Consider the following 26,586-nt stretch of genomic DNA (forward strand, 5'->3'; position numbering starts at 1 on the left):
GTGTGTGTGTGTGTGTGTGTGTGTGTGTGTGTGTGTGTAATCACAACACTAAGATCTTAAAGGGGTATCTCAGTCTGCTGGGGCTGCCATACAACATATCATGGACTGGGTGGCTTAAACAACAATAATTTATTTCTTTGAGTTCTAGTGGCTAGAGAGTCCAAAATCAAGGTACCAGCTGATTTGGTTTCTGACAAGGACTTTCCTCCTGACTTGTAGACAACCTCATCCTCACTAGGTCCTCACATGGTAGAGAAAGAAAAAGATCTCCCTTTCTCCTTTTATAAGGCCACCAGTACTATTGGATGTGGGCCCTACTCTTGTGACCTCATTTAACCTTAATTACCTTTTAACAACCCTATCTCCAAATACAGTCACATTGGGAATTAGGAATCAATATATGGATTTTAGGGCGACGCAATTCAGTTCATAGCTTTCCACCCCTAATCCCCTAAAATTTATGTCCTTCTCACACGTAAAATCTATTCCAGACCAACAGCTCCAAGTCTTAACTCATTCCAGCATCAACTCTAAAGTCCAAAGTCTCATCTAAATATCATCTAAATCATGTGAGACTTCAGGTACCATTTATCTTGAAACGAAAATTATCTCCAGCTGTGAATCTGTGAAACCAGACAAGTTATGTGTCTCCAAAATATAATGGTGAGAGAGGCATAGGATAGAACTTCTCTTTCCAAAAGGGAAAAATAAGAAATAAGAAAGGGTGACAGGTCCCAAGCAAGTTCACAACCTAACAAGGCAAATTCCCTTAGATGTTAAGGCTCAAGAATAATTTTCTTTAACTCAATGTCCTGCCTTCCAAACCGACTAGGGCAGCCGTCCCGCCCACGTGGCTCTGCTGGAATGAGGGTCCCTCCCCCAAGGCTCTGGGAAGCTGTGCTCCCAAAGCTCTGCGGGGTGACCCCATCTGTACTGCTCTGGTTGAAGACCATTTGGCTCACTGAAACAGAGGCAATGGCCTCACTCTTTGAAACTGAGAAGGCAGCTCTGATGATCTCTGAATCACCCTCAGGGTCATTCTCTTTTCTTGAAGAACAGTGCATGCTGGCTCCATGGTCTAGTCCTGTAGGATCTATGAAGTCCAACAGGCTTCCTTCATTTCGTCTCATGTTTTTTCCTGTCCTTTTTAGTTCAAGCCAGCAGTATTTCTGTTGGTATAATCCCATCTCTATGTTTGGCTTCTGCTGAGATGGCTGATTAGGTCTATGAGTTGCACCCGTGATCTCTTTACCAAATGGTTGTTGAGGCACGTCCTCAGTGTTCTTCTTAGAGCGAACTTTCTCATTTTTTGCAATATGGGTCGACTGAGAATTTTCTAAATCTCAATTCTGGTTTCTTTGTGCCTAGCAATTCTTTCTTTAATTCATCTCTCTCCTCTCACGTTTTATTATAAGCAGTAAGAAGGACCCAAAGTGCACATTCAATACTTGGTCTAGAATTCTTCTCTACTTACGATTCAATTTCATCATTCATAAATTATTCCACGAAACACTAGCACACAATTCAGGCATGTTGTTTGACATTTTGTAATAAGGGTCATCTTTTCTCCAGTTTCCAATAAACCGTTCCTCATATCCTTCTGAGACCTCACCATAATTGCCTTTAACATCCACATTTCTAGAATGTGCCTCAAAACTCTGCCTGCCTCTACCCATTACCCAACATTCATGACTCCCCCAAAGCCACTTTCACAATTTTAGGTATTCATAACAACAACAGCACATTCTCGGTACCAAAATCTGTATTCATTAGGGTTCTCCAGAGAAACAAAACCCGTAGAATATTCTGGTTACCTTGAGAACACTTATAATAAATGTATTATAAGGAATTGGCATATATGATTGTAGCAGCTAAGAATTCCCACGATCTGCAGTTGCCGTTAAGCCAGAGACGCAGTAGAGTCCTGTCGGAGTCAGAAGGCCTGAGAACTAGAAGAGTCAACAGTGTAAGTCTCAGTCTGATAGTTGGCATGCTCCAAGAAGAGCTGATGTTTCAGTCCAAGTCCAAAGACAGGGAAAGACCAACATCCCAGCTCAAGGCTGTCAGGCAGGAGGAGTTCCCTTTGTTCTAGTCAGGCCTTCAATTGATTGGATGAGGCCCACCCACATTAGGGAGGGCAATCTGTTTCACTCAGATGGTTATCTTATCCAGAAACACCCTCACATAATCAAACATCCAGCATAATGTTGGACCAAATGCCTGGGCTCCCCACAGCTCAGTCAAGTTGACATTTAAAAAATTAACCATTACAAGGGGCCTCAGAAGTCATCTTGCACAGCCCCTTCTCCAAAGCATGAATCCTTGTGGCCATTCATCGACAATAAACCCAAGGACATCCATACACTCTTATGTAGTATTCTTATTTTTATCAGGGTTCTACTAAATTGGTTTTTTAAAATCAGAAAAAAATGGGAGCTTGAGGTATTGGATTTTGAGAAGTAAGTTTGCCACTGACCTCTCCAGCCCTTCCTCTCATACACTGTAGTGCTCACCCAGCACAGTGGTGCCCACAGGTAAGCAGAGCCTTTCCAGGGCAAGACAAATTCGGTCCCCGTCCAGACTCCGACCTCTGGTAGGTTCGGTGCAACTGCAGTCACTGGCAGTGGGACAATCACTTGAGGAGAAAGCTAAAGGTCGGCCTCAGTCTACAAGGCCCTCATTGTGAGGACAGAGGGTCAGTACTGAGGCCGAGGACTTTCTCTCCCCGTCCCCCAACCCTGCCCCCAGCAGAGAGCAGCATGAATCTCCTGCCCACATGGGTAGAACTGCTCTGCCTTCCGGAAGTGTTAAAGTGTGAGATTTGGTCTGCCTTCCTAGGCCGCACTTGACATCCCCTTGAATCTTGTTTCATTTTTGTCAGAATGTTGAGGGGAGAGAACACAGTGTGATTAGCTCTGACTGGAAATTCTCCTTATCCCTGCTGATGCTTTCTAGGTGTCATTTCACATGAACATGTCCTCTTTCCTGATTGTCATCATTAAGACCTCAGAGATCCCCTTCCAGCTTTTCCTACAAGTAGTCCCAGTATCCTGCTGAAGCCATGTTGTTCTATAAATATCCTAATTCCTGATTCCACCTTTGAAAAGAAAAAAATCATCTTGATGGGCATAACTCAGCACTGCTTTGAAATTTTGGAAAAAGCATTAAGAAGAATCCTCAGGTTATGATGTAGATCAACAGAAGTAGTTTTCTAGATTCACTACTTTTCTTTGCCCGATATTACTATTTGACCAGTATCTTGGGTGCTGCCTTCACAACAACATCTCATTCACAATGTCAATAAACACAAAACCAGGTAGTACAATGTAACCTGAATAAGGAAATAGGAAGGGCCCATCTCATTCTCTGCAGGGATTCTCTGCCTGGCTCTGTTTGTAAATGAGGGATATTAAATTACACACAAAAAATTAGATTGAGCAAGCTAGGAATCCCATTAAAGGTACCAAGATTATGCAAGGGGCAGAGTGCAGGGGAAGTCACATCACCCTCCAGGATGGGAAACAATAGTCCTAGGCTTGAGGAGTTTCACCAATAGGATGTTGCTGGCTGAACTCTGGGGTCAACCCTGGATGTTCCTATGGGTCCGTGATGGGATTCACCTCACATCCGGTCACTCTCCTCAGTGACATCTCCACCCAGATACCCATCTTTGCTCATGATAGGGGAGTGTAAAGGGAGAGCTTGGCAGTAAGTGCCTGTGCAGCAGACCCAGCTCTTCCTCCTATGGACTGTGCCACCTTGGGCAAGACACGGAGCCTCTCCCTGAAACTTTCTCTCATCTGCAAAGCAGGGGCAGGTAAACAAAGTTGTTAGAACAATTCAATTATATAATTATGCAAATATTCTTTATAGACTGCAGTCTGTTTTACAAAAGAAAGGAATTATTAAGATCTTGCTGAACAAGGTAACTCTCTGCACTCACCCTCTTGTTTAACTGGAGGCAGCACTGATGTCTTGCTATTATTTTTTAAAGTGGTTTCCATTCATGTTTAAGTTACTAGTTTCCATTCCAGGAACAGGTCAGTGAGGTAAAGAAGCTGCTAAAAATACAGCTGCCTAAAGCAAACAAAAAGAAACCTCCATCTTGTCTTTTATTTGTTTCCTTTTTGAGTCGGCCCACAAGTTCACATTGGAACAAAGAGTGATAGAAAGATCAGGAGTTTAATATCTGACTCTCAACAAGTGTAAGAAATGTAGTGTCACATATACCCTCCTTGAGTCTATAGGAGAGTTTCCTTGTAGCAAAAATTTGGATAATAACATTCACGTTGCAGGATGGTTATAAGGGAATATATGCAAAAACCCCTGTTACATGGTAAGAGTATCCGTCTTCCCTCAGAAAACATATTGATGCCAAGTCCAAGGTCATAGATGTGCTCTTAATCTAAGCTTGGGCAAAAACATAAATAAAGTTCATGAGCATCCAGGAAGGCGAAAGTAATGCTTTAGTTTCCAATACGATAGTGTCCTCTGAGTGCTTAAGACTCTCAGCTTCTTTAAGTGGCACATAGAGTTTTGGTTGATTGGTTTGATTAGATAGACCAGGTTCTGTCCCTACTGGATGTGTGACTTTGTGAAAGGGACCAGATCTCTAAACCTCAGTTTCCTTTCCTGTGAGATGGGCCCATATCAATTTTTTCCTCATGGAGTTGTGATGGTATGAGATGATGGTATATATGAGGTGCTCGACTAATGTTAATATGTGTAGAGGAAAGTTAGCTAAACCTACCTGGAACAGATAGATGCTAAGGTGACCCGAGCCCCCGTAGCCCCGTCTTTTGGCATTTATGCTCTTGTCTAATCCCCTCCCTTGAGTATGGTTGGGATCTATGACTTGATTCTAGACAACAAAATATAGTAAAGGCGAAGGAATTTCGAAGATGTAATCAAGGCCCCAAATCAGTTCATTTTAAGTTCATCAAAAGGAGACTATCCTGAGTTAGCCTGACTTAATCAAGAGAAATCTCCTAAAAGAGAGACTCTTCTACTGGCCTTGAGGAAGCAAGCTGTTATGGTATAAATTGCCCGTGTAGAGAGTCTTGCAGCAGGGAATGTGAGGAGCCTGGGCGAGCTGAGGGCCTTAGTCTTACACCTGCCAACAACGACTTGGAAAAGGACTCTGAGCTCCAGATAAGAAGCTGAGAAGAGGACCCAGCTAAGCCATTGTCAGACTCCTGACTCATAGAAACTCAGAGATAATAAATACATTGGTTTTAAATCACTAAATATATGATAAATTGTTACACAGCAACAGGAAACTAAAACCCCACTGCTTCTGGAAATCATTTCCTAACGACAAGCTTGGATTAAAGGAAGACAGGGTTCACCTTTATCCCATCTTATAAACTGTTGAATGTAGGGATGAGGGAAAGAAAAGGAAACTTCCCCAGGTGCATCTTGTCCCTTTTCAAAGGACCATACCTAGTGTAGCAGCTGGGAAGACTTCTTGTGTAGCACTACAGACCCTCACCCGGCCTTCGTCACCCCAGTTATGCCCAGGTCTCCATGAGGCAGAATGGTGGCCACCTGGCTCTGGTTTGCTAACCTACACTGTAAAGTTTGGCTAATCTCTGTGTGGGAGGAGTCTTAGCTTCCACATCTGAAAAAAAGGTATTATTATGAGTTTTACTCGCTCAGAAGGATGTTATGAGGATAACATAAAGTAATCATTGTGGAAATAGTCAGTTTTCATTTTTTTTTTAAGTTAAAACTAAAAAGAACTGCGGTGACTCTTATATGAAGATAGAGAGGAATAATCTCTGGCCCCTTAAAGGGAAGGCTTCTAATGTAATCTGGAAACAGCCACTACTTACACACAGGGGAGAATTAGACTCAATAACTCGTAGGTCTCAGTAACTGAAGCTAAATACAGAAAGGAGCTGTAAATTTTTTAGGGTGTTAAAAAAATTAGTCTGTGATTTCATGTTGTTGGTTTTACATATTCCACCATCTCCCAAAAAAGGTTTTGAGGGCACTCAAAATCAAAACAAGCTAGGAGCATAACGAAAAATAATTACCAATGTTAATAACGTGACGCCTAAAGTTGATAAAACTGCCTCTCAATGCCTGTACAACAAACTCCAAACTCTTCTACCTTGTGTTCAAGAACTGTCATGATTTGGTCACAGAGTGGATATGCGGGCAGTGCCAGTTTTTAGATATCGAAATATCTGCATTGATTGGTCAGTAGCTGTCCTAAAGCACCTGACCACCTGGGCCGCCCCCCACAGAACCCTTCGGATTTCCCCAGTGTCCAGCATTCATGGATTAATGGAAGCTGTGGCGTGGGGCCTCCAGATCTTGTCCCAGCACTATAACTGGTGCCAAACATTAGATCATTTGATTATTATCTGGACAACCAACTTTTTCTAAGTGTAGCTATTACTCCTCCTGGCACATAGCCAAAATGGATTTCTTTCTGGATACCTTCACCCATACGCCGTGCCTTGTACTTTCATGTTCTGTCTCAGTTTTCACTGTTACTTCTGCCTGAAATGTCTTTTCTGCTCCTCACACTATCTGCCTCACCATATTCCTACCAACTCTAAAATATTGAATGTTGGTGACTTTACCTCGTTAAGATTCAGTTTCCCCATTCGTAAAATGGGGACTCTAGGAGGACCTACTTTATAATGTAAGGATTAAAAGACAGTGCAGATAATACTTGAGCACAGTTCTAGGTACAAAGTGATAAAGTGTCCTGCTCTTTTCAAAATGTCTCCTCCAATGCCAGGCATCTATGAAGCCTTCCTCAACCTCACCCCCAGGTTGAAGTCGCTGCTCCCCCTGTGAATCCCTGGCCTCTCCACTGGCCTTCCTCCTGTCCCAGCTCCTCTCTGTCCCTCAGTAGTAGGCATGTGTGGAAGTGGAGTCTCCCTCTCCAGTCTGATCAAGGGCAGACACCCTGATTCATTTTTGGCATTTCTGAGCCCAGCCTGGCAAGAACCTGAGACACTGAAAGCACTCAGTGAAACTTTGTTGACATAAGACGAGACAAGTATTTACTGAAAGTATAAAGGCCAGAAGCTTTATATAAGAAATGCCATAGAGCTTTGTAGACAATAGAGCAGCACAGGGCTATGCAGAAAGCCAAATAATAATAATAAATGACATCTATTGAGCACATACTATCACCTGCCAGGCACTGTTTTAAGCACTTTGCACACATTAATTCTTGTCTTCCTCCCAACAACCCTGAGACGGAGGTATTGAAATTGTGGATCGTCCACGTGTACACCTCGCAGGGCGGAAGCTTGCTGCTGGCAGGGACTGTGTGCTTCATCTCCTGTTCTGTGCCCGGCACGTGGGAATTGCTCACCAAATGTGGAGGGCTCACAGGCATGTTCAGTCTTCTCATTCTGCTTCCCTCCCCCACCTTTGTGAGTCCTGTTCCCCTCATCCCCACCTCACATCTGACTTCAGGTTTTTCGCTCACACTGAAGTATAATAACCATTTAAGTCTCTAAAGGGTAGCTACGCCATTTGGAAAAACTCGTAGTTCTTCTTGGTGTGCTTGAAATCACACCTATTTTAATCATATGTAAAGCAAGTATTGCAAATCCATATTCTGTTAATTGAGATAGAGAGTATAAAAAACAATGGGATGCAGGAGAGTTCTTTAAAATGACCAAATCCTGAGCTGATTCCGAAGAGGCAAAGGGGAGAGGATGAAGAGAAGAGCATTTCAGGCAAAGAAAATGGCTCGCCCAGAGGCCTGAGGCTGTAATGCAAAAGTATGGCATTAAGACAATAGTAAATACAGGTTTCCGTTCCCACACCCGAGTTCCTGGATGGAGCCTAAGAGCTTGTATTTTTTGAAGCTTCCTGGAAGATTCCAATGTGCTGTCACTTGGGGACATAATTGATTAATCCAGTTTTCTGGCTCAGCAAAACTGTCCCTTCACCTCCATACACCACAAAGAGTGCTTTGGCCCCTATGTCACTCCTTCAGGGAACTAATAGGGTAGGAACATTTACGAGCTATGCGACCCTGGACAAGCCATTTGTTGGTGCCTCAGTTTCCTCATCTATACAATGAGAATACTAATAATAGTATTTAATATACCAAGTTGTGGAGAATAGATGATGAGGACGTGTAAAGCGGTTAGAAAGCATACAGTAAGCACATAATAAATGTTAGTTGTTGTTACTATTACCCTTTTCTCTTGAAGGAGGATCTCGGGAACTATTGTAACTTGTTTTCACTCAGTGAAAGGGCTTCACTTAGTGAAAGGGCTTCACTTTGGTGGCACTAAAGTTGATGAGGAGGGAGGAGAAAAGAACTTAGTGTGATCTTGCTTTACCCCAGCTTCCCCCATGCTGGCCCAGTGAGTCAGATGATTCGTATTCATAACAAGTCCTACATGTAATCCTGGATCTACATTTTGTCTATCTCTATTAAAATCACCCCAAAGAACTTACATAGGTTGTGAAATAAATATTTTATGTTAAATATCCTAATAGGACATTCTAGCACTCAAACTAGGTATTATAATTAATGTCATAGGAACTCTAAGACTTCAAAGAAGATTCTGTTGCACAATTTTTTTAAAGGAAATATTGATAAGGGCTCTTTTGCAAACCACAGATCTCATTCTAGCTATTTTAAGTAGAAATGGAATTGGTCTGGAAAGTCATTTCCTAACTTCTGCCTTGAAGAAACTGGGCCCAAAAGAAGTATGTTTGAATGGTGCTAGGCAGCAACAAAATCGGACAAATGTCCACTATACTTGTCAATATTAAAATCAGTTGAAAATACTCTCCAAAATATAAACATATGAATAATAAGCAACATGCCCTTTATTATTACTTGTTGGCATAGGAAAGAACCAGTTTCCTGCCAGATCATGGTATCCGAGACTACTGAAAAAGAAAATCTTAAAAATGAGTGAACAAGGTCTGCACGCACACACATACATACTCAGACTGAAACTAACTAATGTGAAAGTTAACCATAATAAGTAAACAATAGCCAGAGACCATAAGTGGATTCCACGAATTTACACAATTTGAAACAATTTGAATTGAGGCCAGGATCCAGCAGGCCCAGGAATGTAGTTCCAACTAGTTCATAGTTGAAAAATTCCCCAGAGAGGCCAAGTGTCTTGGTCAGGGGCACAGAAGAGTCAAGGACACAAACCAACCCAAGTGCTTGCCATTAGGAATGTTTGCCTTATGACAAAGTTCTCCTTTCTCGGGAAATGTACCTTCTGGAACAGCTGTCTGTGGTCTCACAGATTGGCTTGCCTGTTTGAATTGCTCACCTCTCTCACTCAGTGTGCAAAATTGGTGTGAAAATGAGGTCGTTGTTGTGTTTTCACTCAGTGACGTTCCCAGGCAGACCCTGTTGCATCTCCTCACTGTTTTCACTCAGTGACGTTCCCAGGCAGACCCTGTTGCATCTTCCCAGGCAGACCCTGTTGCATCTCCCCACTACCATGTCCCAGCACACCGATGTCAGGGCACTGCCCGGAGAAGCTGCTTGTGTCAGCAGTGCACAACTTGGTGGGTGCCAGGCCAAGCAGTAAACATTAAGGAGATTGTTTGACAAGACAATACTCCAAGTGCCGGGGGGTGAAAAGAGCGAGAGGGTGGAAGCTGGGAATGAGTTCTGTCCATGTGTGACTCTCCACACGACCGTGGACACCTTTCTATGGGTCTCACAACGAAGTCTAGAGCCTCAGTCTGTGACTATTTCATCACATGCAGAATAGGAATGTTAATAATTTTGATTCGCATAGGAACATTCTCCAAGAAATTCAGAATGCTTCATCTTACAACTCAACCCTGGCGTAAACAGGCCTCAACACTTATTGGCATGGACTGAGACAGGTGAGTACAGCCACTTCCACGGAAGGATGCCTTCCATAGTGAAGGCCAAGTCCACAGCTCTGGGTACCAAACCACATTCAGTTCAGTTCCTTGTCAGGTGGGCACCTAGGTCAAAGGTCAGCCTACTGCCTATTTCTATAAAAAAAATGTTTAATTAGAATACAGGCATACCCATCGTTTACATGTTGTCCATGGTGGTTTCATGCTGCAGTGGGAGAGTTGAGTAGCTGCTACAGAGACTGTATAGACTGTTAGGCCAAAAATATTTACTATGCGACCCTTTACAGAAAAGTTTGCTGACCCCAGCCTAGATTACGGGAGCTCTGAGACCCTGACCAAGTAGATGGTAAACTGCCTGAGAAAGTCCCTTTGGAATCTCCCACAGGGCCCAACACAGGGCTCAGTATACAGCAGAATCAAAGAATCAACGACCTCAGATATTTCATCCAATCCCCTCATTTTAAAGATGAAGAAACCCAAATGACTAATCCAAAATAATAGAATGACAGGAAGCAGAAGCAAAATGCAAGTTTCCCGAGTTCCATTGTATTGCTCTGTTAACGCAACAAATATTTGTTGAATATGGAATAAATGCAAAACTATGTGTGGATTTACCTATACAGCAATTTGATTAGTTGGCATATGCCAAACACTATTTGGACATAGGCATTTCAGTCTTGGATATCAAATCTCAGGAGAGAAGGATAGATAGACTCTATCTAATTTGTATGTAGAATATCTATCTATCTATCTGCGAATAATAAAATGATGGTGCACATGCAGTCTAGTAAAGAACAGCCAGCCACGAGGAGAGAATCCATCTGATCAATGACTTTAAGGTCACCATTTTTAGTTGATTATTGTCCTATCCATTTGAACTCCACTGAAGGAAATCAGCACTGGGCTTAGGGAGCAGAGCCATGGCAAGGGTGATCTTTATCTTCCATCCCTGGCCTCCTTTTTCAGCTTAGTAGGCCATCCTTCCCTCATGTCAAACCCTCCATCAACTAGGTACATCTGATAACCACTCCTTCCTCCTCCTCAACCTATGTCTAATTATACATTGGGAGGTACCCCTTCACTCCAGAGTGGTAAATAGCCAGGCGTTCCCACCGAGGGCCATTTATTCCCACTCTGGAATGAGAGGTGTGTCACCCGTGATAGTGTAATTCTTGGCACACAGGTAGAAAAATGTTTTCTGAAGAGCATTAGGCTTAGATAAGCTTCAAATAGCTCTTTAAGGTGATCCAAAGCGAGAGAGGGGCCAGCAGGGATAATCCGTGGTTTTTCTCCAGTGGTACCTTTGTTCTTCTTGTCAAGAGAAGCTCCTGGGGTCCTGATGGAGGTGGCAAACCTGAGGTCCCTTCATCATCTGGTCCTTTCAGAATCTGCCCTGGCAATAGGTCTGTTATAGGGAGGGGTAGGTGACTTCCTCTCCCTTCTCTGCCTCAGCTTAGATAGTACTCTTCCTTCATGTCCCACCCCTGAATTGAACCCCAAGTCCTTCCCCACCTATGCTGCAGGGTAACACATATTTTGAAAAAGACCTCTGGGGAACGTGACTTAAAACAAAGGAGTCAGTCGAAGGATGGGAATTGATGTTATTGTGGCAGAGAAGTAGGAAGTAAACTTGAGAACAGGCAAGTCTTCAGATGGCTCTAACACCTCTATCTGGTAAACATAAAGATTAGCCTCGACCTTGGGCTATTTATTGTGACTTATGGAGAATAAAGGAAAGACAAAGCCTTGGACATCCTGCTCTAACTAGCCATTAGAAAAAAAAAAATGTATCTTGCTTTAGCACAAGCATTTTCTCTTCACACAGCTGGGAGGTCTGGGTGAAATAAGGCCACAGAGCACAGATCCTGATGCCCCAGGAATTGGATTTGAATCCACTGAATTCCATGTTCTAGCATGTCCTAGCTCCGTGGCCTTGGTCAGGGGATTCAGTCTCTCTGAGCTTCAGTTTCTCACCTGTAACTTGGGTGTTATAACAGGACCTTCACACGGAATTCAAGGAGTTAATGTAAGCAAAGTTCAGAACATCACATAGCCGCAGCTATTATTATTCATTTTCCAAACTCAATCTCTGAATTCTGAAAATATAGAGACTCATGGGACCAAAAAGAACTAGAGAACAAGAACTAATTCTTCTGCTTCATAAGTTAAGTCAGTTCCCTTCTGTCTCTCTTACCCTTTATCCCCTGCCATCCCTCCAGTCTTTTTCCCAGCATTTTCGACTTCAAACACCTTGTACTCTGGGGATGGGAATGAGCAGCTGTGCAAAAAAAAAAAAAAAAAAAAGTCCATGACTGTTTTTATAACTCCATGGAGTAAATTCTAAAGTCAAGGGCCAATATTTAAGAAGACTGGAATACTATGTTCATTAGGATGACCTAGGAGCAGCTAGAAGGTCCACTGTCCCTTAAATTTTTCTCTCATATTTGCATATCACAGTGCTTTAAATTTCCACCATTAGACTCACTTCTCTGGGTTCAGGATATTCACATGGGCCCTTGTTAGGTTATGGGAAGTGTTCCTATAATGGACTGTGCCTCAGAATCACTGAGGCACTAATTAATTACAGATGTCTGGGACCCCTGAAGACTGATTCATAAGTCTGTGCTGGAATTTGGAAAGTGCCCCGGGTGGTACATAAGATCATGTGAGGCTGGGGAAACTGGCTCTGGGAGAGATTGCTCAGGCCTGCAGTCAGCATCTTCAGGTTTTTCCCTTGACTCGTGCAGAGCAACACAGCATACAAGCCCGGGCAAGTCACCTTGTCTGTGATGGGGATTAAATCTCTTTCTTCCTCAAAGGGACTTTGTAAAGATAAAATGAAGAAGAGGCTCAAAAATGCTTCAAAAACTATATGAACCCACAAGAAACCATTTTAAGAGAGTATAGGAAATAAGATGGGGAGAGAGAACGCAGGCCTAGTTGAAGCATTTTCAATAAGAGGTTGAAGCAGTTGAACTTGATCTAGCAGGGTGTGATAAAGAGAGCATTCTAGGAAGATTAAGCTAATGGTATCAAACATGGTGGACAGGAAGTGAGAGAGACTATAGGCAGGATGCTGTCTTAGGGGGTGAGAAGGTGATGAAGTGGTAGAAAACAAAGAAACAAACCATTTCTCTGATAGAGACAGCTTCGTTGTTTGCCAAACCTGCTTCCCTCTTTTCTCTGGAAACACGGCTAGATGACACTTGAGTTCTGGACTACGGTAAGTGGGTGAAGGGATTTGACCACTTCTGGGCAGGGATCATGCAAACCTGCCATGTGATCCTTCATTCTGGATCTCCCACCAGTGCTAGGAATGCAGGGTCCAGCAGAGGAATTGGCAGACCTCAGGTGTGGCAGGATTCAGAGTGGAGGGAGCCTAAAAGACTATTCATCAAACACAGCATTGAGCTATTATGTGAACAAGTTCACAAGCTGTTGTTTCAGTGGTGGGGCGTATACAAACCAACACAATGCCTTACATTTGAACAGTGAAAACTCAAGTTTACAAAAGGGATTTGTGTTTCTTATCTTATTTGACACTTATAATAATCCTGCCAGACAGATCAGATCTCTATTATACTCATGAAGTACCCGAGCAAGGAGAGGTCATATAACTTTCTCTACGTGGCTCACCTCTCCTGGAGTCCTGTGGTCAAGCCTTGTCCCAAACCTTTCATTCGCACAAAAAAAATCTGAGGCATTTTTGATAAACAATCATAGACATAAAGCTCCTTACCTTTCTAAGGCAACTTATAAAGACACTGTGGATAAAAGGCAGGTGAGATTGCCCCATCCCCCCACCTGCTGGGTTTCCTGGGTGTTGGCCCAGTGATAGCATTAGGAAGCAGAGGTGTCACTGAGGGGAGAGGAGTCTTGGGCTAAATCAAGAAACCTATACCTGTTGCCATGACAACCTCCCAAATTGGATTTTTAAGAGACAGTAACTGGTACATGGTTTTCACTTCCTCTTTATTCCAGGCAATGGGTCCCCAGTTGGACTCCATTCATTACATATGCTCCCCGCTTTCACCTTTTGTGTTTTTCTTCTAGTCCGATACTTGTTCCTTTCCCCCTTACCATAGAAGAATGATAAAAGTAGAAGATATTATCTAAAGTTCATAAAGGTTGATGTGGAGTAACCAGCATCAAACTTCTACACCCCACAGCCTGTGGGTGACCCAAGACACACTTCGAAGACCGCCCACTTCAGAATACCTCTTCTTGAATGCAATAGCACCAAGCATGCCATTTTAGATAATTAAGCACTTCCTTCTCTTTTAAAATATAATTGTCCCACAAGCAGGCGGTAGCACATGCAATCTTATACATCATAAATGAAAGTCCGAAATCACTCAGTCTGTTGTCAGAGGTACCTATGATTCAACCCTACTTTATATTGCTGTCCACCTTTCCAAAATCCCTTCACATTCTCTTTGCAGACGCTTAGTTCTTCATGACACTTCCTGCCACTTCTTGCTTATGCGTGAGACATTGTCCACATAGTTCCCTTCATCTAGGATGTTATGTTAATTTCCCACCTCTTAGATCGCTTCATCGCCTTGACTAACTCCGCTTGTGCATCATTCCTCCCTCTCAAATGGGCATTTTCTAAAACACAATCCTTATTTCTTTACTCCTTCTCCATGCTCCCTCCTCCAGGGAACTTATTACTTCAACTTATTTTGCTCTAAGCAGAAGTTCAAACCCACATTCTTATCCCTGACCTTCCTCTCACTCTTAGTTCTGATTTTCCAGCACTCTAATGGATATCTGCACTTTCCTGTTCTGCTATCACCTCAAACAGAAGACTTCTAAAATCCTATTATCCTCATTAATGAAAACTCCCTTCCTCACAGGTCTATTTCCATCATAAAGCCAGAGACTTTCAGGGTTAAAAGGAACCTGAAAGCTCAAGCTCAATTAGTTTATCTGTACTCAGTCCATTTACATCTTTGACCATCACGGTCAAACCCATCAATGGTATCACCATTCCAAATATGGAAACCAGTCTCTCTAGAGGCAAATTTACCAGGAAATATATTTGCACACATATCTTCGAAGGCCCATGCTCGATTTTGTATTCACATCAGTCTTCTTTTCAGCCCTAGTTTGGGCCTATTATCGCCTCCAGACAGGAAAACTGAAGAATCATCCTTATCAGCCTCTGCCTCAAGGCTCTCCTTATTCTAACATGCTCACAGTGAAAACAGTCGTAGGAACAATGGCAAAAACAGCAGCAGCTCACATTTTATCTCATTTCTCTTCAAGACTTAAATCCATATAGCTTGTATCCCAAAATGTTAAGATTGTCAATTTTTCTGAAAAGAAGGGGTCAGACTAGATAATTTCGGAGAGGTTTTCTCAAAGCAGAAATTCTACAATTTTATGATTGTTGATCCCATTTACTGAAGAGGAAACTTAGCTTTAAAATAAGTCACACAACCAATGTGTGACAAAGCCAGATCTTGAGTTCATTAATCTTCCCACCATATCATGCAACACAGAATATGAACCTTTCTAAACAGGGACCAAATCAAGCTCCCACCCCATGTGGAAACTTCTGGTCACTCCCCATTAATTACAAGGGGCAAAAACCACTTATCCGCCATTCAAAACTCTTCCCACTGTTTCTTTTTTTCTGTGTTATTTCCAATTGCACCCCTCCATATACCAATCTCTTCAGCCAACCTCATATACCCACTGGGTCCTGAACATCTTCACCTCCACACTGTTGCTGGATCTGACATAGTTACCCACTCCTAGCCACTCTGTGCATCCTAATCATTTTTCAAAGCACAACTTGGGTCCCACCTCCCTCTAGACTAGGCCTGGAGACCTCATTCAAGCCACACTGGTGTCTTTATATGCACCCTTCATTTCATCTCCTACCACTCATGTGACACTGATGCTTTCTCACATTTTTGCTCACAGCTGCAAGCAATGGACTACTGGAACCCCATCTTCTTTGATATCCCCTCCCCCTTTCAGCTTTCACAGAGGCTGGCTCAGAGTACATGGCTCCACATGTGTGTCTGTTAGTTGGTTGACTGATTGTTTATTTTCGATCCCTTAACTCCCTAAATTCTTTATCTTCCTAATATTTCCTTCATGCCTAACTTTTAAAATTACTTGTCACTCTTATAACATAAAAAAGTTACAAACAAAGAAAAGCAAGGTCAAAAGAAAGGTCAAAAGCATTCCTTCCCTCCCTTTTCTAGTGTATTGGTGGTCAGTCTGGGGTAATTCATGCTTAATAGCATATTTGCCTCAGCCTCCTCCACCCTATGAAATGCAAGCTTATAGTGGGGACTGAACTTCCTCTTGCCTTTTGGGTCCCCACTGGGTAGTTCAACCCTATCGACCCATGGTCCGGGCCACTGGTTTTCAGTCTTTGAGGAATCCCGGAATCACCCAGGGGTAGTTTTTTAAGGATACAGATGCCTGAGCCTGACTCCGACCTCCTGAATCTGAATCTCTGGGGACGGGGACCTGGGCAAGTCCATGTGAAGAAGCTTGGCAGTGACTTTTTCACACCCCAAAGGCTGTGACACACCAATGGCCTGGCCACTGTTCACCATGTGTGCTACAATCAATAGAATTCAAAGACTTTCCCCATGCTCGCAGAGCTAGAGGGTTTCTAGAGGTTAACGACTCCATGTCTTTTTCTCGGAAAAGATTCATTTCAGTTCTGATAACATTTCATTATCTTTAAGGAATTTCACGTTTCAGAATGAAGATACTCCTCAACTGAATCTATGAGTTTCCAAACTAGATTCTCACTCAGAAGGCTGGCAAAGGAATACCCCCGGCTCCGACCCTTCAGAACACCAGCATGGGCACTTCTCAGACGCCCCCGGGTAGGGAGAATCCTTTCACTACTGACTCACATCTTCAGGAAACCTATGCTTAACCACTTTGTTTCTTCACTATTTCTAGTCCTCCAGGCTTAATGATAAAGACAACTGAGGATGTCTCCCGGGTAGTAGTTTTAAAAGACAGCAGACATTGAGACTCTGTTATATTTTTTGCATAGTCCAGATAGATAATGCATGTGAACATGTGTGTGTATATATTTTCTATGAGAGCAACTATGGCTATGATGGGCTGGCGAGCTGCTGGAGAGAGAGTGGGAAAATCTGCACAGAGAGCCTAGGGGTCCTTTTGGAACTAAGGGTCAAAGTTATAAGCATTTTTCAGGTGAACCTGGGGAGGCCATGCCCAGGGCCCATTGACAAGACAGGGAATGAAGCCCACGAAATAATGTCCCCTTACAGGTAAAAGAGGAGAGGCCAGTGCAGCACCCCCAGTGGTTTGATGCATTCTGGCCCAGGCCCCAGAGCTATGTGGATGCTCCCTTTGATTAACTTCTCTTGAGCTTGAGAACTCAACAATTGGTCAGGAATCTGCACTTACCCTGTGGTCAGGCCAACCACATTGCTTTGGACAGTGGTTTCTGGGGTCTCCAGCTCTCTGAGCAGCAACCTCATTAGAGGCGATCAGTTCCAGTGAAGGTTTCACTGTACTCTAGCTTTTCAGCGGTCTGTGTCCTGGCTCCAGCAACGAGGCAGGGGCAGACAGGACTGAGTCTCTGACTTCTTGGACACATTAAGGGAGAAAAACTCAAGGCTTCTCACCATTTGAGCTATACTTGGCCTACAGAAGAGGTTCTACTTACACCCCAGATTCATACACAGCTCTTTCAATGCTCACATTATCAGCACTGCACCGGTAAGAAAACGGTGGCTCAGAGAGGCCAAGCAGCCTGTTCCAGACCACAAAGCAGGTAACTCACAGCCTAGCACCCAAAGCTGCACTCTTCTACTGCACCTCCTGCGCCCACTAACATGGGCCCAGCATCTGGCAACTCAGAAAGAAACAAGAACGAAAAGCTTTTGACCTGACTGTCTAAATCGATATACTCTTTGCCCTGGGTGGAGAGAGTCAAGAAACACCCAGAGAAACAACACAAGTCAGCAGAGAAGTAGGAGCTGGCATCAGTGACAGTGGACTTCAATGTCTGCACATCCCCAGTCCTCACTCCCACTACCTGCCAAACGGCACCTGAAATGTGCACTATTCGACCTCTGACACTAGCACTCTCATGGATGCATTACCAGGAAAAGACACACTCATTGACATAACAGGAAGGATGAATCTGTGTATTGGATTACTGACTGCAGATCAAAATCCGAAGGTGGTGGGAAAGAAAAACAATTGCTTAATATGATGAAGCAAATGTCAAAACCTAATGAGCTTATGCTCAGGCAAGCTGCCCCAGGTGACCAGTCAGCCAGTGGGCAGCAGAGATCTGAGATTTGATCCTGTCTGTTCTAGAAGTCAGATGACCACAGCATGGGTCACCATGACTTGACTTGACCCTGCACCACTGTCAGAGCATTTCAGATCATTCAGTAAGTGAAACAACTAGTCATTTCCACCAGACAATCAGCAGGACTCTGTTTAGTTTCCCCCATGCTGAACTAATGATTATTTGACTAGACGGACCCCATGCCCTGATTGTTCTAGAGTCCTGTGGATAGGGCATTATAGTCCGTCAGCATCCGTTAACCAACACCGTTTGGGTGAAAGCTCTCTATCAACAACACTCCTGATCACGATGCCCCAAGGCCGTTAGAAGTTCTAGACATTAACCCGCCCTAGCTAGGTCACCTATTTCAGCTGTGGCAGAAGCTGCCTGACATCAGACTCGCCTCTGATTATGACTCAGTGGCTCTCCACTAGAGCTGCACGCTGGAGTCACTTGGGGTGGGGTAAAAATGTTGTTTCTGAGTCCTACCCACAGAAACTTTCATGTAATTGGCCTGGAGAGCAGGCTGGCATCGGGAGTTTTAAAATCTCCCCAAATGATTTGACTATGTAGCCAAGGTAGAAAACCGCTGGTTTCTGTTGAAACCCACACCTGTGGCCCCAAGAGACATTTGCAGCAAATTGCCTCACCATCATCACTTTGGTGGTTTTCTACATTTGGGGTCTAGGGGTGGTATAGGAGGTGGACGAGTCAATACAGATGGGAGGGATGTCTTGATCTAACTACTCAGCACTTCCTGTCTTTCCGAATCACTTTCTGTTTTGCTTTTACTTCCTCGCTCTTTTTTTCTTTCAATTATTAATTCTCTAACCTATTATCCTCCCTTTATGATCAAAGTCTAAGCTACATACGATCTCATTTATTCTCAAAATAGCCCTGGGAGTGAGGAAGGAGCCAGCTTTTTGTCCCCTAAGGCAAATCGGGGACCTGCAGATTAAGAAAAGTTCTATCTGCCACAGAATTCGTATCATTATTTCACATCAAGGTGTTTATAGCAATTTTCCATTTAGGAAACACTTTCACCTATTTGCCTCTGTGGAACCCTCACAGCAAGACTGTGGTGACAGTATTTCCATAATCAGGGCGGCCACACATCCTAACTGGCCGTGAACAATTCCAGGGTACACCTGTTGCCCCAGCCTAATTATTGGTAGCACCCCCTTTCAATCTCAGAAGTGTCTTGGTTTGGACAAAATTATATGGTCGCCTTATTTTAAAACCACCATCTTGTTTTAAGAGGGGTCTGTTGAGACTCATAGAAGTTAAGTAAGTTGTTCAGAATGACTCAACTAACTAGAGGGAGAGACAACACTTGAACTCAGGTTCTTCGTCTCCAAACCTCTGGCCCAACCACGGATATTATGGAACATTAGAATCAGAGTGTATCTACTCAAATCTTTCTTCTTGTAGATGAATAAACTAAAAACATCGGAGAAGGGATCTCTTAAAAGTCACCATAAGAATGTTCCCTGGAAGGGAAAGACTTGGAGTGCAAAGCAGGGATGGCCAGGCTTCTTGACAGCAGTCCATGACCACCTTAGAATGGGTTAGTAAGTTATCGATAATCGTCATCTTGGGTAGCACTGGAGAGCCTAATTTGGCAAAAGAAGATACAAGCCCTTACATATGGGTGTTTGAAAAAGAGTAAGGAATTTAGAGTCTAAACTGCTAGATTTGAGCACTGGGTCTGAATGTTATTTATCATTGACATCTGGGCATTTCACATACCCTCTTCTGAGGACCTGTGTTGTTCAACCATAAAACAGGACAAACCATCATTCTTATTTCCCTGGGTTGTTACAAGAAGAACAAACTGCTGCCCCCTGAGTGCTCTGACAGCAGCAAGTCTCGCAAGGTTCCTGTGAGTCACAGTTATTTGTTTTCTTCATTTTTCACATGAGTGAACCAAGGCTCATGAATAAGGACTGGAGATCCAATAAGATAAAAGTATTTGAATGTGCTTCATAAGTCCAAAAATGCTGCCTATTATTATTATTATTACTAGCAGTAGCAACAGATAATGATTATTAATTGATGTGACACAAAGTCATATGTCCTTGAAACTCCCTGAGTGACAGAGATTTTGTATGACACACCCAGCGGACGGTCCGGGTTGAAGGTTCACTTCATGGGAATGTTGAAGATGATCAATATCACAGCTCTTACTGGGTGGAGCCAGCCTGCCTGGGAGTCATCCTAGAAAGTGGGTTGGTGGGTACCTTACCCTGCAGAAAGCACTCAGGTACCTGACACCTTCAACAAGAAGGCCTTTCTTCCAATGGAAATCACAGGGCTAAGAGAAATGTCAGACTCAGAAATGCTTAATTCTGTATATCAGGACATTGCCTCCCGAAGATGAAACCATTCAAAAATTGGCCATTGTCTTATTTCACAATTATTTTCAGCCTTTACTTGTCTCTGTAAGTGATAACTACTAACTAGAGGCTCAAAAAGGGGGAAAAAAATCAAAAGAGCTTTCCTATCTGATTTTTTGTTCTCTGCATCGGTCTGGTTTTTGAGCTAACCATTAAGGCTTGCCTGGTTCTCTTGGATTGCTTTCCTTTAGGGAAAAAACAAATGAAAACACAGGCATTTTAGAATTCTTTGGGGGCACTGGGAGCTGTGCAATGAGCTTTTTATATAAATGGAGAAAATCTCCAAAGCTGCCAACATGAAATTCCAAAGGTGCAGGTAGAATTGGTCTCCATGCCTAGTAGTGGGGCAAAGGGCTCCTTTGGCTCTAAAGAGTCAATTTGTGTTTCAAATATCTTTCAGGAACTTGACACTATGAAACTACCTCCTCCCAGGGAATCTGAGAAAGTCCTAGAATAGCTTTCTTCAAGGAGAGCAGCAAGACTCATTACTTTGTTAAAGTCTTCTCTATTCACTCCCTACACCGCAGGCCTGGACCCTGAGGTGCAGGACATCACTGTGCTGCCCACACTGCCCGGCCTCCGAAGGGACGTGACCCCTTTCATTACCTGGGTCACCCAGAAGGCTTGGAAATCCTGCCCAGATGGGGTCGCAGAAACCAAATGAGGGTGACAGAAACCATATTTGAGGGGAAAGAAACAGGCTAAGGAAAGTAAGTGTCATTAAATGACACTTTAATTCTACGGATAATTTTTTTTTAAAGAACATAAAACCCAGCCAAAGAAATTTAACAAACTTTTCTGGTAGGCTGAGCCAACTGGGACAGATCACTTCCCCTATTCCAGGGAATACATGTGCCTTTTAAATTCCATCAGGAGGCCCTTGGGTAGGCACCAAGGACTCTTCTCTTCTTAGTGATCTGAATATTTCTAGGGAAACTTTGCATTCTAAGGTTTTTTTTCCCCTTTGTGAAAGGTCTCCACTCTCAGGCAGCCTGCCAACGGCCCCTCCCCCAAGTCCTGGAGACTCTTTCTGCGCCGCCCTGGAGGCAGCTCGCTTGCCGCCTCAGGTTTCCAAGCTTCTGCGGTGTCGGCACAGAGGACTGATCAAATGTTTCTTTCTTATTACACCAGCCGACCGGGAAAGCACTGCCTCGGCCTCCATCCTTCCTCCTACAGGTTGCAAAGGAAGCAAGCGGCTTTGACGTTAGATCGTGTCTGTCCCGGGAGCAAGGCGACTTAATTTAATTTTTTTCACTCTGTGCCTTCATCCCAGTCTGCTCAGGTTGACCGGGACGTTTTCCGAATTGCCAGCCCCTCAGCATTTCCTGATATTACCCTTCAGCATCATGATTACGACAATAACAGCAATGTTGGCAAATGGAGTGTTTGTTTTCTGCTTTTCAGGTCAGAAAGCAAGAAAGCATCTTTGTTTCCTTTTGCTTTCTTTCATTAGCTCTAAGAGAGAAAGGGGAAATTTTAAGACGTGATTTTTTTCCCTTTTTTTCTTAAGGTAATTCTATCAGTAATGCTTCCTTTTATCCTCCTCCTCACCCTCGTTTTAGAGGAAAGGTTTACAGGTCCAGCCAGGTTCCTGCCATCTCCCTACACCTAGAGATGCCCTTTAGGAAAAGCCAACATCGCTCAGGGCAGGGCTCTGGACCCGCAGCGGTGACCGCCTGTCCTGCGGCAGCTTTGACAAACCGCGAACTCTCCAAGAAGACAGCCACTTGCGAGATTGCACCTGACTCCATTTCGCCCGAGAGCCCTGAAGCCAGGCTCTCCTTGCAGAAGGCCACCCAGGGGACGGCAAGGGCTGGGCTGCCCTCCCTGGGGACAGTCCAGCGTCCCGGCGCGGCCCGCGCCCAGGCACGTGAGCCAACGCCGCCGGGAGCCTTGCTGGAGGAGAGGCAGGTGCGGCGAGAGCCGAGACACCGACCTACCTTCACGAAGAGTTCGATCTCAGGGTCCCTGTCGTCCCCGTTAGCTGTCGCTGCGTCCGTCATGCCGTCGGTGCCCGGGGCCACCGTCCCGGGCCGGGGAGGCGCCACCTCTGCGGCGCCGGGGCCAGCGCTCTGCGTTCCTGCTCCTGCCCAGGGGGCCTCTTTTCAGAGCGGCGTCTTTTTTCGTTTTTCTTTTTTCTTTTTTTCTCCTCCCTAATCTATTTCTGAAGCCGGGGACAGCGATGTCTGAGAGATCAGTGTCCCGGGTGATCACATGAAAAGGAGAGAAGCCAGGAAGGGACAGGGGGCAAAGGGGAAAGGTGCCTTCAGGGATGGTAGCAGGTCCTGGGAGCAACAAGTGCTGGGCTGCAGGGAGGTGTCACAGGATCCGCGCCTGTCAGCGATCCTGCCGTCGCAGCCAACTCGCCCAAAATAGCTGGCGGCTGCGGGGCGGGGTCAACCCGGGCAGGGCGGGAGGGGCACCCGCGAGCCAGCGGGGCCTCAGCCCTGGCCCTGCCCCAGCCAAGCCACCCCACGGGGCGCGAGGCGCGGACCAAGCTGGTCCCACACCGCCACCAAGGACCAGAGGATGTCTTGGGGAACGAAAGAGGAGAGGGAGAAGGAGCCTGAGAGAAGAGGAAGAGGAAGTGGAAGAGCGAGAGGTAGAGGTGGAGGCAGAGGTGGAGGTAGAGGTGGAGGTAGAGGTAGTAGAAAAGAGGAGATGCCTTTAAATCTTCAGTTTCAATAATGAAGCCTTACCTGCTCCAGGTTTACTATCGGCGTTACCCAGTTGGAAAGCCCCTTACTGCCTAAGCAATGTTCAGTGAGGGAGTGGGAGAGGGAAGGAAAGGACCCCCCAAAACAGGCCTTTGCCATCCTCTGCTGGACAAACAGAGTGGGGCGGGGCGGGGCGGGAGTTGGGGGGAAGACCAGACTGGCAGTGGTGGCTTGTAAGTTAGAGGGGTGAACCAGCCAAGTCAGGTGCAGCTGGAGCCAAGAGTCCCTGTCTTTAACCTTCTTTCTGGGCTTGTTTTTTCCTTCCTTTCTTTTTCTTTTCATATGCTTTCTAGTCTATTCTTTTCTTTCTTTTCTGTTCTTGTTTTTTGTTTTTATCTTTGTTTTGCTTTTTTAATGAAGTATGATACACGTATGGGAAAAAACACACATATCATAAGTGTACAGCTCAATGAATTTTCACAATCTTAACCTACCCATGCAAAATAAACACCAGATAAAATAAAATAAAATAAAATAAAATAAAATAACGTTAGCTACACCCCAGAAGCTCCTCCTGGTCTTTCCTCGTTATTTCTCCTCCCCTCCCCTCTCTTCCTGACCAGGGTAACCATTAGCCTGATTTGTAACAGCACAGGTTACTTTTGCCTGGAACCTTACATTACATTTTTGAGATTCATTCATTCTGGTGTAGTTGAACTCAGCTATTTTTATTGCCACCATGTATTCTTGTCATTCTTTTGTTGATAGACATTTGACTGCTATGGATGCTGCTGCCAGCAACTTTCTATCAAACATCTTTTGGTAAAAACATGGACGATTTTCTGTTGAGTATATACTTATGAATAGAATTGCTAAATTGAAGAGGGTGAGGATGTTCTTCTTAAGTAAATGCTGCTACATGGTTTTCCAAAGTGGTTGTACTAATTTATATTCCTGCCCCTCATTACTTTTAAAAATAGGCAGTAGATCTTTTGCATCTGGAATCTGGTCATATTCTGTTTTCTTTAGCTAATCCTACTTATGCTGTCTTGCTTTACTTACAAATGTACAATTTATTTCATAACTTTATAAAAAATAATAATTTAATAATAAAAATAAATAATAGTATTTATTATGTACCAGGCAAAAAAAATGCTAAGTACTCTACATAGCTTAACTTGTTTAATCTTTATAATTAGTGTTATTATCCCAATTTTACTAGTGGAGAAACTGAGGTATAAAGTATTTGAGTAACTTGCCTTGTCATCCAGCTAGGAAATGGTGTGAAGTCAGGATTTGTACCCAGGAAGACTGAGCCTGTGCTCTCAACTACTCTACTAACTGCCTCTCTCAAACTAGTGCACACGAGGTAAGTCACTTTGGGGAAACAAAGACAATGCCCTCGTCTTAATGGAGATTAAAATTCATTTCAGGGTAATAGTCTCATGAAAAGAAAACTAAGGCTGCCACATGAATTAGGCAGACGAAAGGGCTACATAAGTCAGCATGTAGAGAGATTATTCACCACAATTGAAATGGGTAGAGGAAAAGTCTTCACAGAGCAGAAGGCACATCAGCTAAACCTTCCTGAATGGTCAGGCATCTGATAGGCAGAGAAGATGGCAAGGTATCCTGGCCACCCTTAATGGCAGCTGTTTGCCCATATACTCCAAGTGTAAATATCTCCTTCTTACTGAAGAAACAGTCACCAAACCCAATTTGCAACCCTCACAGTACACTATAGCTTAATCAAGGTGAAGTTTAATTTCTCTCCTCCTCCTTGGTTTCAGGCTTACATCACCACAGTCCTGAGAGAAACAGTCACCTTCATGGCTGTACATTCTGAGCCAATGACTACATCCTCTGGGAAGGACAAGGTTGCAGCAGGAGACTGGTACCTTCATTGCATGCTGCGCAGATTTATCGCTTCCCTGCTCTGGAGTGTGGACGATATTTGCAATAGTACTGTGGCAGAAATAAATAAAATTATACTTATAAAATGTCTTTAAGGTTTGTTGTTGTTGTTGTTATTGTTATTGTTGTTGTTGTTTTTTTAATGAAAGATGTCTTACACATATGATCACTTTCTTGGCTATGATCTAAACAACATATGGCATGACCTCTATGCTCCTTAATCTCAAACCTAGCAGAGTCGGCTTGCATTTCATCTTCACCAAATATCTCCTGCTTGTTGGAAAATGGAACAGTTCCCTTTAATTTGTAGATAATATCTTTCATTTGGACATCCCTACAGATAACTGATAGTGTTGATATTATAAACTTTCATGTTGCAAAAAAAGCCAGCTTTCATCATAAAATATTTCTAGTTTTTAATTCCACATTCTGCTTTAGTTCAAGATAAAAATATTTCATTTTCACCCTTTAATGTCAAAGCATACTACATTACAATCAATTCTAGCTTTGTTCAGAAAAAAACATCTCCTCGATCATAAACTATACGTCTAATAATCATAGTTTCACAAACTTGATGCAAGTTTTAGATAAATATTTACTGAAAGAGAACTTCAAAAATATATCCAGTGCTCACTTTGGCACCATATATACTAAAATAGAGAGAAGATTAGCATGGCCCAAGTGAAAGGATGCCAGGCAAATCTATATAACATCTATACTTTTGTATGATGTCGAAAGCAAAAATTATAACATATCTTATGGAGTTTCGATATAGTCAGATTAATGTTATGACATAATGGGTGAAGGTAAAGGGATTTATACAGTCGTTTGGTTTCTATACTTCACTCAAAATGATAAACTATGAACTCTAAGCAGATTGAGAAAATTTATGTGCATATAATGTAACAACTCCTAAAGGAAGAACTATAAAAGTTATACAAAGAGATATAGCAAAAAGCCAATAAATTAAATGCAATGGCAAGAAATATTCAAATAATCTAAAAGTCCTAACAGACATGAAAAAGAGAACAAACCAAAAACTACTGATACAATGGCACACCTAAATCCAACCATATCGGTACTTGCTCTAAATACAAATGGTCTAAACACATCAATTAAAAACTGGAGATTGTTGGACTGGATTTAAAAAAAAAAAACCCCAAGAGCCAACTATATGCTATTACAGAATCTCACTTCAAAAATAATGATGTAGATAAACTTAAAAGATTGGAAAAGAAATACCATGCAAAAGCTAATCAAAAAAATGAGTGGCTATAAGAATATCAGACAAACAGACTTCAAAACAAGAAAATTATCAGAGATAAAGAGGGGTGTTACATAATGATAAGTCAACTCATCAGGAAGGTACATACACTATATGTGTATGTACCTAATAACAGAGCTTTAAAATACATAAAACAAAAGCTGACCATGAAAGGAAAAAGAGACAAATAGA

General features: G+C 43.3%; 1 protein-coding gene and 1 pseudogene across 2 annotated transcripts in view; one reads left to right on the top strand and one right to left on the bottom strand.

Moving 5' to 3' along the window:
- CLIC5 (chloride intracellular channel 5) overlaps positions 1 to 26,586 on the bottom strand; it is a 161,626-nt gene that overhangs the window by 73,971 nt on the left and 61,069 nt on the right. Inside the window, exon 1 of one of the 2 annotated variants that reach the window (XM_011354767.2) lies at positions 22,500 to 22,905. The exons of the other annotated variant lie outside the window; for it this stretch is intronic. Coding sequence (XP_011353069.1) covers positions 22,500 to 22,562 — 63 coding nt within the window. The 5' untranslated portion in view covers positions 22,563 to 22,905. Of the gene's footprint in view, positions 1 to 22,499; positions 22,906 to 26,586 lie in introns of those variants that run through there. 2 annotated transcript variants of the gene reach the window in all.
- LOC111736202 lies at positions 25,757 to 25,855 on the top strand (annotated as a pseudogene).

This window comes from Pteropus vampyrus, unplaced genomic scaffold (assembly GCF_000151845.1).
Source record: "Pteropus vampyrus isolate Shadow unplaced genomic scaffold, Pvam_2.0 Scaffold18, whole genome shotgun sequence".
NCBI classification, from domain to species: Eukaryota; Metazoa; Chordata; class Mammalia; order Chiroptera; family Pteropodidae; genus Pteropus; species Pteropus vampyrus.